At 35.7% G+C, this 15,659-nt stretch overlaps 1 protein-coding gene and 1 pseudogene across 1 annotated transcript; one reads left to right on the forward strand and one right to left on the reverse strand.

The window, feature by feature from the left end:
• Positions 1-4,487: 4,487 nt before the first annotated feature.
• On the forward strand, positions 4,488-4,697 carry LOC108350606 (40S ribosomal protein S28 pseudogene; annotated as a pseudogene).
• A 5,632-nt stretch (positions 4,698-10,329) lies between these two features.
• Positions 10,330-11,268, reverse strand: Or4k48b (olfactory receptor family 4 subfamily K member 48B). The gene is given in 1 exon segment (NM_001000374.1): positions 10,330-11,268. A coding segment is annotated over 1 exon segment (939 nt).
• Between the last annotated feature and the right edge of the window lie 4,391 nt (positions 11,269-15,659).

A 15,659-nucleotide genomic window follows, 5' to 3' on the forward strand; every position in this document is an offset into this window, starting at 1 on the left:
GGAAAATCTAGAGGAAATGGACAATTTTCCAGACAAATACCAGGTACCAAAGTAGGAACAGATAAACCCTCTAAACAACCGCATAACTCCTAAAGAAACAGAAGCAGTTATTAAAAGTCTCTGAAGCAAAAAGAGCCCAGGACTAGAAGGATTTAGTGTAGAAATCTATCAGACCTTCTTAGAAGATCTCATACCAATACTGATGAAAGTATTCCACAAAATAGAAGCAGATGGATCACTACCAAATTCCTTCTATGAAGCCGCAATTATGCTTACACCTAAACCACACAAAGACTCAAAAAGAAAGAGAAAAGGAATCAGAAATGAAAAGGGAACCAATTTCCCTTATAAATATTGGTGCAAAAATACTCAATAAAATACTCGAAGACCGAAGGTAAGAACATATCAAACGATCATCCATAATGATCAAATAGGCTTTATCCCAGATATGGAGAGATGGTTCAGTATATGGAAATCCATCAATGCAATCCACTATATAAACAAACTCAAAGAACAAAACCACATGATTATTTCATTAGATGCTAAGAAAGCATTTAGCATAATTCAACACCCCATCATGATAAAAGTCCTATAAAGATCAGGAACTCAAGGCCCGTACCTAAACATAGTAAAAGTGATATACAGCAAACCAGTAGCTAACATTAAATTAAATGGAGGGAAGCTTGAAGCAATCCCACTAAAGTCAGGGACTAGACAAGGCTGCCTACTCTCTCCCTACTTATTCAATAAAGTACCCAAAGGCCTTGCCCGAGCAATCAGACAATGAAAGGAGGTTAAAGGGATACAAATTAAAAAGGAAGAAGTCAAAATATCATTATTTGCAGATGATTTGATAGTATACTTAAGTGACCCCAAATGATCCACCAGAGAACTACTAAGCCTGATAAACAAATTCAGCAAAATGGCTGGTTATAAAATTAACTCAAATAAATCAGTAGCATTCCTCTACTCAAATTATAAACAGGCTAAGAAAGAAATTATGGAAATGACATCCTTCACAATAGTCCCAAATAATATAAAATATCTTGGTGTGACTTTAACCAAGTAAGTGCAAGATCTATATGACAAGAACTTGAAGTCTCTGAAGAAATTGAAGAGGATTTCAGAAAATGGAAAGACCTCCCATGCTCATGGATAGCAGGAGTAATATTGTAAAAATGTCCATCTTGCAGAATGCAAACTACAGATTCAATGCAATCCCCTTCAAATTTTTAACTCAATTCTTCACAGAATTAGAAAGAGCAAGTTGCAAATTCATTTGGATTAACAAAAATCCCAGGATAATTAAAACTATTCTCAACAATAAAATAAATTCTGGGGGAATCACCTTCCCTGACCACAAGCAATATTAAATAGCAGTACTGATAAAAACTCTATGATATTGGTACAGAGACACACAGGTAGATCAGTGGAATAAAATTGAAGGCCAGAAATAAACGCACATACCTATGGTCAATTGATTTTTGACAAAAGTGCTAAAAAACATTCAGTGGGAAAACGATAGCATTATCAACAAATGGTGCTGGTTCAACTGGAAGTCAGCATGTAGAAGAATGGAAATCATCCATTCATATCCCCCTGTACAAAGCTCAAGTCCAAGTGGATCAAGGACCTCCACTTCAAACCAGAAAAGGGCAAACTAATAGAAGAAAAAGTGGGAAGAGCCTTTAAAGGTGGGCAAAGGGGATAATTTCCTGACCATAACATCAATGGCTTATACTCCAAGATCAAGAATCGACAAATGGGAAATCACAAAACTGCAAAGCTTCTTTAAGGTAAAGGACACAGTTATTAGGACAAAATGGCAACCAACAGATTGGGGAAAAAAATCTTTACTAACCCTACATCTGATAGAGAGCTAATATCTAAAGTATTAAAAGAACTCAAGAAGTTAGACTCTAGAGAGCCAAATAACCCTATTAATACCTGGGGTACATAGCTAAACAAAGAATTCTCTGTTGAGAAATATCAAATGCCTGAGAAATACCTAAGGAAGTGCTCAACATCCTTAGTCATCAGGGAAATGCAAATCAAAACAACCCTGAGATTCCACCTCACACCAGTCAGAATGGCTAAGATCAAAAACTCAGGTGACAACAGAAGCTGATGAGTATGCGGAGAAAGAGGAAAACTCCTCCATTGTTGGTGGGATTGCAAACTGGTACAACTACTCTGGAAATCAGTCTGTAGGTTCCTCAGAAAATTGGACATGGCACTATCTGAGGACTCAGCTATACCTCTCCTGAGCATATACTCAAAGATACTCTAACATGAAACAAAGACACATGCTCCACTATGTTCATGTCAGCCTTATTTATAATAGCCAGAAGTTGGTACGAACCCAGGTGCCCTTCAACTGAGGAATGGGAACAGAAAATGTGGTACATCTACACAATGGAGTACTATTCAGCTATCAAAAACAATGACTTCATGAATTCATAGGCAAATGGGTAGAACTAGAAAATATAATCCTGAGTGAGGTAACCCAATCACAAACATAAACACACACACACACACACACGTACACACATACACAAATACATAAACACACACACAAACACATAAACACACACACACACACACACACACACACACACACACACACACGGTATGCACTCACTGATAAGTGGGTATTAGTCCAAAATCTCAGATTACTCAATCCACAGACCACATGAAGCTTAAGAAGGATGACCAAAGTGTGGATGCTTCAGGGGCACAAAAATATTCATAGGAGGGGATATGGAGACAAAGTTTGGAGCAGAGACTAAAGCGATGGCCATGCAGAGCCTTCCCCACCAGGGTACACTGCCCATTTACAAACAGTCACCAAAACTAGATAATATTGATAAAGCCAAGAAATGCACACTGGCAGGAGCCTTATTTAGTTGTCTCCTGAAAGTCCCAGTGAGAGCATGTCAAATACAGAGGCAAACGATAGCAGCAAACCACTGAACTGAGAATAGGGTTCCCTTTGGAGGAATTAGAGAAAGGATTGAAGCAGTTCAAGGGGCTTGCAACCTCATAAGGACAACAATACCAACCAAGCAGAGCTCCCAGGGACTAAACCACTACCCAAAGATTACACATGGATAGACCCATATCTTCAGCTGCATATGTAGCAGTGGATGGCCTTGTTGGGTACCAATTTGAGACCATCTTGGTCCTGCCAAGGTTGGAATCCCCCAGGGCTGGAGAATGTAAGGGGGTTGGAAGGAGGTGAGATTATGGAGGGGGAACACCATCATAGAGAAGGGGAGGAGGAGGGGATAGGGGTGTTATGGCCTGGAAACTGGGGAAGGAAATAACATTTGAAATGTACATAAAAAAATCCAATAAACAAACAAACAAAACATTCTTACAGGTAGTTACAGGTTGTAATGACTATTTTTAAGGGATGGGTGTGTACCGGATTTTATGTTGTCTCCATGGGCAAATTATATCTTATCAAATGGATCAGAAGATATTGCATGGTGTGTTCTTTCATGTGGTGACTTAATTGAGTTCAAGAGAGTGTATGGTTGCAGAATGCACCTGGCCCACCATGGAATTAGGATTTGTATGCCTGGTGTGGTATGCCCTGGGAACTAGATGGGTAGATTGCTACAGGGCTCAGAGAATGGCCATCAGAATGCAAGATGGGATGGAGCTGTGAGTAAGGACATGGTGCCCACTGGTGGACCACCTGGGTCAGAGGGAGCCTAGGAAAAAAGATGCAGAGAGGTGCTCTCAGGAACCAGTCATGAAGAGCACTCGCCCATTTTATTTTTGACTGCAACATGCCACCATTATCTCTCCAAAATCATGGCCTTACAGGGTAAGGAATTTCCCTTAATTATCTGATTGGCTGAGAAAGACTGGCCCAATTTGAGTCCCATCCTATGAGAAAGCAACAATCTCTGACATTATTAATGATACTCTGTTATGCTTGCAGATAAGAGCCTTGTATAACTGTCCTCTGAGAGGTTCTCCTTAGCATCTGTCCAAAACAGATGCAGAAGACCAACAATCTAACATTGAATAGAGGTCATGGAGTCTTATATAAGAGTTACAAGAATGATTGAAGGACCTGAAAGGGTTAGGAGGGGTTAGGAACTCCACAGGAAGACCAAGAGAATCATGGGAGCTCTCAGACAGTGAACTACCAATCAAAGAGCATACATGGATTGAATCAAGGTTCCTAACACATATGTAGCAGAAGTGCAGCTTGGCCTTCAAGAGGGTCCTCCAACAACTGAAGCAGAGCCTGTCCTTAAATCTGTTGCCTATTTGTGGAACCCATTTTGAAACAGGGTTGCCTTCTCTGTCCCCAGTGAGAGAGGATATGCCTAATCCTGGGAAGGGGAATTCTGGGAGGGACTCAATGAGAGGAAGACTAGTAAGGGGCAGCAGTGATTAGGATTTACATAATATTAATCAATTAGTTCATTAATAATGATACCATGACTCTCCGCCAGATCGTGGCCATCATGGACACGAATCGCGTGCAGCCCATCAAACTGGCTAGGGTAACTAAAGTGCTGGGCAGGACCGGTTCGCAGGGACAGCGCACACAGGTGCAAGTGGAATTTATGGATGACACCACCCGCTCTATCATCCAAAATGTCAAAAACCCTGTTTGAGAGGGTGATGTGGTCACCCTGTTGGAGCCAGAAAGAGAAGCTCGGAGGTTGCGCTGACCTTACTGCTGGGTTCTGGATATCCACTCCTTAGCCCATGGATTGACCTACAAATGCTAAATAAATCATTTGTATTCAAAAAATAATGATACCATGAAAGTTAGGTAAGAAACCTATAATTTCATGATAGGCAAAATATGATTGTTAATCTTTGTCATCAAAATAATGAAATTTAGAATCATTATGGAAACACATATTTGACTATATCTTTGGGGGTATTTTAGAAACATTTATTTGAGCATAGAATTCCCACCCTTAGTATCAATGAAACCATCTTTAGTAAGTTACACAAACTGAAAAACAACACAAAACCAGAAAGAACAAACAAATATACAAGAAAGATGAAAATGCAAGCCACAAAATAAAATCATTCTGCGATACTTCCTGACTGTAGATGCCATGCTTGTTCCATCACGGCCTTTTTTCCATGATGGAGTATTTTATCAATACATGACTCAAATCCTTCAATTTTAATTTCCTTTTGTTATATATTTTATAACATGTATTATAATAATACTGAGATATTATACATATATTTAATATACATTATATAAGCACTGAGAAATTGCTTATTATAGAAAAATTGGAACTGAGAGGTAAGGCCATCACCGGTCACCATCAACTGTAGTTATTCTTTAGAAACTGAACTGCAGAATTTAGAACTTTGGATACAAACTCCCTAGAATGTTATAGACGTCAGACCAGACTATTCTAGTGGGAGTTCACAAACCAGAACACCAGCAATAATATGAAGAGGGAAGCAAATGGTTCATGTGGTTTTAAAGGATTACAAGGGACTCATCTCCCTGGCATATAAACCATTCTTTTTAATTCTGACAAAGCATATGTTATTTTGCCTGTGTACTGAGTGCAAGGCTGAATTAAAAAGTAATTGACTGATGTTTGACTCTGAGTGTCTATATCTATTCTAATCAGTTGCTGAAGGAAGTCATTTTGATGATGATTGGGCTAGTAACTGGGAGTATAGAAAAATAAGGAATTGTTTTATCTACATTTATTTGGATACAAATAGGAAAGACAGTGGCCAAATTATCTTTTTTTAAAGATTGTGTAAGTATACATAAGTGACAATAACAGTGCAACCAGAGAACTAATACAATTAACAAACACATTCAGCAAAGAATGTGGATACAAAAGTAACTCAAAAATCAGTAGCCCGGAAACCGGGAAAGGGAATAACACTTGAAATGTATATAAGAAATACTCAAGTTAATAAAAAAAAACTAAAAAAAAATCATTAAACAGAAAAATGATAAAAATACAAAAAAAAAATCAGTAGCCCTCTGATACAGTGATGACAACAGAGGTGTAAATAAATCATAAAAATATCACCTTACACAATAGTCTTAAATAGTATAAACTATTCTGTGGTAACAGAAGTAAATCAAGTTAAAGACTTGTGTGTTGATAGCTTCAAATCTTTGAAGAAAGAAGTTGAAAAAGGTATCAGAAGATGGAATGATCTTCCATGCTCATGGATTGTAAAGGCAATCCTACCAAAAGCAATCCACATATTTAGTACAATCCCTTTCAAAAGTCTAAAACAATGCTTCGCAAATCTTGAAAGGACAATTCTCAACCTCATATAGGAAAAACAAAAACACAGAATAGCTAAAAATAAATTGAACAATAAAAATAACTAATAGGGGCTGGGGATTTAGCTCAGTGGTAGAGCGCTTACCTAGGAAGCGCACGGCCCTGGGTTCGGTCCCCAGCTCCGAAAAAAAGAACCCCCAAAAAAAAAATAACTAATAAAATAACAAGAAAATATCACCATTCCCAAGATCAAGTTATTATACTGAGTAGTGATTTTTTAAAAAGCATTTTATTGCCATAAAAACAGACATGTTGATGTTAATGTTGGGTTTTAGACCCAGGATGAGGTGCTAAGGTCCATATTTAATATAACAAAGTAGACCTGGACTCAAATTTTTTGAAGCATCCCTCAGTTCCTACCTGTTACAGGGCATGGCTGACATATCCCAATCTCTACTCTGAATTGAACAACTAAATATTCAACACATTGAAGAATCTACCAACCCATGGAATTGCTTATAAAAAATCTGGAAAATAGAGGATGCTTTTAACAAATTGAAAAGCCATAAATAAGATGATCCATGGAATTTTCTTTTAACAGTCAGGAATCCCATTGCCTTCTCTAATACCTAAGTCATAGCCTCTAATAGTAATTGATTTAAAAGATTGCTTTTTCATAATCCCTTTGCATATGCATAACAGGGAAAGGTTTGCTTTCTCAATACCTATTTACAATAATAGTTATCAAATAAAGAGATATCATAGAAGTATTACCACAAAGAATGTTAAGCAGTCCTACCTTGTATATCTATTTTGTAGCACGGCCATCAGAAATAATTTGCAAAGTTTGCTTAATATAAAATGTATCATTATGTGAATGATATTATTGTCTGATTTAGATGCAAATACTTTAGGAAAAAAGTGTTTTATGAATTAAAGCAAAGTTCACCTTGCTAGGATATTACAAATTGCTCCTAAAAAATTACCGAAAGAAGTTTCTGCTCATTATCTTGGATATATGATAGGTCTATAGAAAACTACACCACTAAAAGTAAAAATCATCAGAGATTAGTGACAAACTGTTAATTATTTTCAAAAACTTCTAAGAGATATTAATTGGCTATAACCCATAATCGAATTAGCTACTCAAGAATTAAGTAATTAGTTTCAAATATTACATAAGTACTTAAATAGTTCTAGAAAATTGTCAGATAAAGCTGAAAAGGTAGCGGCTGTCAAAGAAAAGGAATTACAGGATGCATATGTGAATCGTTTGGATCCAAAGCAGGATTGTATTTTGTTTTTGGTTTTGGTTTTGTTTTTGTTTTGTCCTCTACAATTCTCCTATAGAAATTTTTATTCAGAAAATAGACATTTTAGAATATATATTTTAGCAGAGAAACAGAAAAAAATTAAAGACCTATGTAAAAAAGATTTCTGAATTGTTTCTAAAAAGAAAAGCGAGAATTTGTCAGTTAGCAGGAATAGAACCAGCAGAAATTGTGGTACCATTTTATTAATGCTGGAATTACCTCATTGAGGGCTGAAAATGAATATTGGCAAAGAGCTTGCAATAATTTTTGAGAAAGATTAAAACAAATATCCGAAAAGTAAGAGACATAAGTTTTTAAAAAGATTCAATTGGGTTCTCCTTCATATAGTAAAGGGACACTAATTTCTGGAGCCCCTAAATTCTACACTACTGCATATCAGGAAAGGCAGGTTATAAATCAGGGAAGATAAGTAAAGTGGCTCACAGCCCTTATGATTCAGTTCAAAAAAACAGAGCTGTATGCTATTCTTATATTATTGATGTTTCTCAATCTCTTTATATAGTTACTGACTCTTAATAAGAAGAAAACACTTTTTTTACATTTAGAAACAACTAAACTTATTCAGGATGATTCAGAATTAACATCTTTATTTGTACAACTACAAGTAACCAGAAATATAAATCATTCTTTGTGTATATCACATGTCACATCCCATACAGGGCTACCAGGTCCTCTATCATAAATTAATGATGAAACTGATCAGCTATTGACAGGAAATGTGCTATAAGCCTCAGAATTTCATAAGAAACAACATATTAACAGCAAAGGATTGAAGAAAGATTTTTTCTATCACTTGGCAACAAGCCAAGAATATTATAAGAAAATGTCCTACTTGCTCTTTGTACAACCAAACCCCATTACCTGCAGAAAGTATGCAAAAAGGATCCAAAGAAATGAAATTTGGCAAATAGATATATCTCATTTGCATAGTTTGGACAATTGAAGTATGTGAACCATGCCATAGAAACATATTCAGGATTTCAATGGGCAACTGCTTTAACTTCTGAAAAGGCTGGTTCTGTAATTATATAACTATTAGAAGCTATGGCTATTATGGGGATACCTATACAAATTAAAACTGACAATGCTCCTGCATATGTCTCTAGTAAAATCAAAGGTTTTTGCATATTACAACATAAAGGACATTACAGGTGTACTATACAATCATACAGAACAAGAAGTTAGAGAAAGATCTAATGGTACTTAAAAGACATACTTCATAGATAGAAAGAGGTAAAAATACCCTGAAAGATACATTGCATAGTAGTTTATTAACTTTAAATTTTTTAAAAACAAATTCTACAACTATAGAAATACAGAGAATAGTTAAAAATTGGTGCATTATATCAGCCTGTGTATTTTAAAGATGAATTAACCTTAGAATAGAAACTGGGTTATGTGCTAGGTCAGGTGAGAGGTTTAGTCAAATGTTGGTTTAACAATCAAGAGGTTTAACAAATGTTGATAAATCTGGATGCCCACATGAAGAATGAAATTAGACCCTTACCTCTCATCTTTTAAAAACTCCAAATGAATTAAATAAACTAATTACAAAATCTGAAACTACTAAACTGCTTGAATGGCTTTTGAGTTTAACCAACCTTACAGCACAAAGCACAAATTATCTCCTGTGGAAGAGGCATAAAAAACTTGTTGGTTCCCCTTAGACTACAGCCAAGTACGTGTATAGTACTGGACATATCTTGCTACATAGTTTTGTGTTTTTGCATGCAAGTTCTAGTGTTGGGTAAGGCAATTGAATTCTTTTCATTCCTAGTGTTCTGAGTAACTCGTAGTACAATGAATGGTATCAAATCAAAGGGAGAACCTTAGTCAATTTGACATTGGTTTTTCTGTGGCCTGACAACAAAGTATGCTGTTTATTCATTAATAGAGACTTTCCACATAGATATGGTGGTCAAACCAGGGGAACAGCAAAAATATGGTTTGTTTTAAACACATCTGCACCATCACTGACCAACAGCAACATATGCATACTTATAAATATGTTTGTTAAATGTCTAATGTGGTTAACCACTGAATTAAATACAATAGTTTTAATAATTAGTCAAGTAATGGATACTGTAGCCATGTAGATTAAATGTCAGGAAACCATACAATGTTAAGTAATAATTTAAGGAATATGTTTTAATAGTAAATGGAGATAACTTTGAAACCTAACCAATATTTATTCATGTTTTATTATATTTTATTCATCTGCCTCTGAAAAAACAAAAAAGTAAAGTTCACTGCTAGTCTTTGTTCATTATGAAGTTTATCTCTTTGATTCATCTTTTTAAAACTTTTTCTGCACACACCATTTGTAATTTGGTAGATAGCTGAGAAAAGACAAGAGTGATGATGTTAGTCATTTGGCAATGGAAGTTAAGCGTTTGGGGAATATATGGTATGTGCAGAATAATACTCATCTAAAAATTACTAATATTTTTTCATAATTTTAAACATGTGAGTTTGGTCAAAAATGTTAGGTATGACTCTATTAAAAACATGGAAGAATAGTTTGAATACATTTTTGTGGAAAAAGCATGCATATTTATATTTTAAAGGGAAGGATTCCCAATTACCTAATAGTTGATCAGTAAATGTCATATTCTTTTTAAGACATGAATTTATGTCCCTATGTAAAGTTGGTAAAATTTTAAATGAAAATATTTTCAGGTTTTAAAGCTTTTTAATGTAGCCAGTCTTATTGTGTGAAGAAATAAGTTGACATTTAGCTATTAGGAATTTCCCATGACACCCAGAAATTTGCCAATGAATCTTTTCATAGCATTTTTCATCTCTTTATTTCTCAGTGTATAAATAGCTGGGTTTAGGAGAGGTGTAAAAACAGAATAAAACACAGCAAAAAATTTGTCCAACCAGGTGATACTGATGGGCCACACATAGATAAAGAAGCAGGGCACAAAAAAGACCATCACCACTGTGATATGTGCACTGCATGTGGACAAAGCCTTCAAAGCTCCAACATTCGAACTCTGGTGAACAGGGATAAGGATGTAAGTGTAGGAAATAAGCAACACTACAAAGAACGTTACAGCCAGAACACCACATTCAGCATTCATTAAAGTATTTAAATCATGTGAATCCATGCAGGCTAGCTTGATTACCAGTGGCATGTCAGAGAAGAAGCTGTCTATTTTGTTTGGACCACAGAAAGGTAGCTGCATAACCACTAACACATAGCTTATACCATGAATAAAGCCAACTGTCCAGGAAACCAACACCAACCCAGTGCATCGCTTCAGGTTCATGGTGGTGAAATAGAGGAGTGGTTTGCAGATGGCCACATAGCGATCATAAGCCATTACCACCAACAATACCATCTCTGCTCCAACAATGCAATGGGAAAAAAAGACCTGGGACATACATCCTGCAAAAGAAATAGTCTTGTTTTCCCGAAGAATGTCTGTGATCATCTTAGGAGTGGTGTTTGAGGAGAGCCACATATCAATAAAAGACAGGTTCGCCAACAAAAAGTACATGGGAGAATGCAGATAGGGGTCAGTGGTTATTAATATCAGGATGACAATATTTCCAGACACGATGAGCAGATAAAGCATTAAGAATATCAAAAAGAGTAAGATCTGAAGATTCTTTGAGTTGGCAAGTCCCCAGAATATAAATTCTGAAACCACAGTCTGATTTTCTCCATGCATTTTTTTTCAGTGTGTCCTTATATAACCTACAATGAAAGAAAGATTATCAACTGGAAGTTAGGAGGTAGGTTACTTCATTTGCAAAATTAGACACCCACATAGAAACTTGCCTGAATAAAAATACATAAATGTAAAGGGAAATCTAATTTATGTATGACTTTGTAGCTCAATGTAAATCATGAGTCCAGAGCAACTTTGCAAGAAAAGAAGCATCTGGTGTGACTGTTATATACATCCTCTCTCAGGAAATTCATTTCACAGTAAAGCAATAAGAAGAGAAAGAAAATAGTATGAAACAGTAAAAATGTGTGTTTTTTAATTAAATGCTCTGAAAGAGTTAGTAGCATTTATGATATTCTATAAAAAGTTGACCTATAAACTCAGAAACTTATGAGAAATTGCATTGAAGTTCAGAAAATATGGTCAGAGAGGATGAAACCATTTTTTGGAACTGTGCACAACTCTTGCAGGGAACATTAGTAAACAAATATCTATGACATAGATAAATCAGAATTTAAGCTTAAAGCTCTAAAATACCTGTTGAGAAAACCTCAGTGGGGAAGCATACAGAATGCCTATAAGATATACACAGATACCATATTGAAAAAAATATAGCATAGAATTTGTTTACTCAACTAAACTGATTCTCAAAATACCATTATAAGTATCTTTAGGAGTGGATTTACCAAAGAACAAGGCAACCATAGTCAAATCTGAGCTATAGTAGCCAGTTAGTTCAATCTTAGCACTAGAAAATATGGGTTTTAATTTACATCAACTTATATATTTTGCAACTACAAGATATTGTAAATCCTTAGGCTTTTAAATCTTGTAGTTTCTTGATATGAATAATGTATCATCTGCCATCAATGTATTTTCAGTACATGTTCTCATTATGTTACTTACCTACTGAACATCTATGCTGCTTTACAGAACAGAATAAATTACATAAATATGTAAGCCTAGTTGTTCTTTGACTGTCAGCCTTTGTTGAATGTGAAGTTATACTATCATGAGCAACAATTATTAAACTCAAAGCACAAAAACTGTGCTTATACAGATTGAATGGACAATATTAAAGCTGGATGGTAGATAACCATTCTCTATTTTCTCTTGTATTCAGTAATTCCCTTGGTGAGTTCATCTTGTGAGTCTTAGCATCATTTAATCTCTTAAAAACTCTAGGGGGGAATAACAGGGCAGATGAACAATGAGATCATCAGAATTATTTGCATTATTTCCTGTTTTGAGGACTCAGAAAGGTACAGTGAGAATGAAAAAAAGTTTTGATGTCATCGGCTAACACATCCATCTGCCATAGATGCATGGCAGCATATAAGTAAATGCATGCACCTTACAGGGGTTTACCCAATATCTAAGGATACCCTGGTTCTACAGCAATGAGCTTGTGTTCCTTAATAATTTCGATTTTTTCACATTACTTCTAATATAACATTTGACTTGGTTTGGTTAAATTATTTCTTTTATGTTTTGAGATTCGTATTAATACATCATTTCCACCTTCCCTTACTTCACTACAAATCGTTCAATAAACCTCCTCAATGTGTCTTTCTAATTCATGGCCTCTTTTTCAGTAATTGTTTCTATAAACAAGTGTATATATGTATATGTATATACATATTTATTCTTAAGTATAACCTGCTCAGTCTGTAACTGTGTTATATATATATATGTATAAGTTGTAACTGCTGATAATTTTGGTCCTGAATAACCTATTGATGTGCATTAACAAGCATTTTAACATGCAAATTGATTGTCAGGAATTTAACAAATACTTTGCTCTTCTCTTGCCTCGGAACTACCAGTATTTTTACAAAACCTTATGAAAAACTATAATCTATTAAATATCTCAGTAATGTTTGCCTTTAAATGTCTAGAAATTCTAATGTTGTCTTTTATATTAATAAAAAATACTGAAGGGAAACAAACTGAATTGTCATTTCTTAGGGTGTAGAAACAATTTTCTTCTATGTGTAATGTTTTTTCCTTTTTGATTGCTTTTTTTCAAAGTGCTAAACTTTGTAATTGTCTCAGTATATGTATTTATTAAATATTTACAAATGTAGTCATATTCATACAACTTAATAGATACTAAGTAATAGATACTGATGACCGATAGAGTGATACTTTAGTAACTTGTAATAGGTGTCTTTGCTAGCAGGAAGGTTGTTGTTGTGTTTTAGTCTGTTTATTTGTCTGTCTGTCTGGTTTTTTTTGTTTGGTTTTAGGGAAGCAAGGTTAATATTACTTATTAAATGTGCTTTTACTGAAGTAAACTTATATCACTTTCCCTTTTCCCCTCCCTAAATCATTCCAGTACCACTACTCAAGTTGATGACTCTTTTTCTTTGAAATTTTATTATTACTAAATGGCTATGTACCTACATACATACACACACACACACACATACACACACACACACACACACACACACACACTTACACACATACAACCTGTTGTTTCCAATTTTGTTATTGTACATTAATTCTATTCTGACCAGTGTACCGTTAACAATGAATTAGGGGGTCACATCCCTAGGAGATGTTAACTCTTTTCCTGAGATACTAATTTTCAGATTTTTAAAATCTGACTTCTACAATACTAATATATTATGACTCTTCTTACTCAGATTGCTATCAATTTTGTGATTTCTGTACTGAAATATTTCCTATAAACTATGTTATCTCAAAAACATTTGGTTAAGTTGAAGGGAATAGTTTACAATGTTAACTGTTTACTGTTTTATGGATTATCTGATAAAAACAGATGATCATCTGATACAGACTTGAGAACTCATAAAATGGGAGAGGGTGAGGAAAATATATTGGCCCCTAGAGTTGAAAAAGGCAAAGAAAAATATTTCAATACAACACAGAATGGATATTTGTAAAAGGACTTACCATCACAATATTCTCTTTGGTCAGATTTTCTTCCCATCTGAAGTATGCTTATGAAGACATGGATGTTTAGTAGAAACAATTTTCCACCTAAGCCTGACCAATTTTCCTTCCTGAAATTGTCCCATGGGTGTCCCATGTCATCTATTTTGTGTTCTGAAAATAATGAGAAGTTTGGAAATAATTATCATGGATATCTCTTGGGGTTTTCTTTGTAAAAAGTGATACTGAGTGCTGCATGTCTGTGAGGATAGAAAAGGGGACACATAAAATCGCCTGGTGGTCATCCAAACATTGTTAATGTAAGTGAACTTTTCAAAACTATTATCTTCATCAATAAGGAATAAAGAGAAACTTTCTGCTAGCTGATCTCTTACTGTATGTATATATTCAAGGGTAATAAAAAAATTTATAATTGCAAGAACAATTGCTAACTGTTTAGAGCCTCTGGGAACCAGAAGATAGGGTCACTCAAGCGGCAGGTCCCCAGTAGTACAGACAACACACGGATCTGAAGGGACCTGGTCAACAGATCCCTGAACCCAAATCCCTTGGGAGGGAGAGCTAAACCTTCAGAGGGGCAGACACGCCTGGGAAGCCAGAAGAGACTACAGTCTGCCCACATTTTACTCCGAGGAAAACACCCAATGCCATCCGGGCCCCCTGTGCACAGGGGCCCAGGAAAAGGCAGGGCAAGCCCTTCTGGTTGCTGCCCTCACAGAGAGCTTAAAAGTAGCCCCTCAGGAGCAACTTCAGCCCTGGGACCAGAGGTAAGACCAACTTTTCTGCTCCAAGTAACCTGCCTAGTGGACTCAGGACATACGCCCACAGGAAGACCAGAAGACCAGTAGACAGGAAAGACTACACATCTTTGAAAGCAGAACACTCTGTTCCCATAACTGGCTGAAAGAACCAGGAAAACAGGTCTACAGCACTCCTGACACACAGGCCTATAGGATGATCTAGCCACTGTCAGAAATAGCAGAACAAGGTAACACCAGAAAAAACCTGATGTGAGAGGTAAGCGCAGGAACCCAAGCAACAGAAAGCAAGACTACATGGCATCATCGGAGCCCAATTCTCCCACCAAAGCAAACACTGAATATCCAAACACACAAGAAAAGCAAGATATAGATTTAAAATCACATTTGATCATGATGCTGGAGGACTTCAAGAAAGACATAAAGAACTCCCTTAGAGAAACACAGGAAAACATAAATAAACAAGTAGAAGCCTATAGAGAGGAATCACAAAAATCCCTGAAAAAATTCTAGGAAAACACAATCGAAAAGCTGAAGGAATTAGAAATAGAAATAGAAGCAATAAAGAAAGCATGAAGGGAGACAATCCTGGATATAGAAAACCAAAGGAAGAGACAAGTAGCAGTAGATACAAGCATCACGAACAGAATACAAGAGATAGAAGAGAGGATCTCAGGAGCAGAAGATTCCATAGAAATCATCGACAAAACC

The sequence above is a fragment of the Rattus norvegicus genome, chromosome 3 (genome assembly GCF_021556685.1).
Source record: "Rattus norvegicus strain SHRSP/BbbUtx chromosome 3, alternate assembly SHRSP_T2T, whole genome shotgun sequence".
Taxonomy (NCBI): Eukaryota; Metazoa; Chordata; class Mammalia; order Rodentia; family Muridae; genus Rattus; species Rattus norvegicus.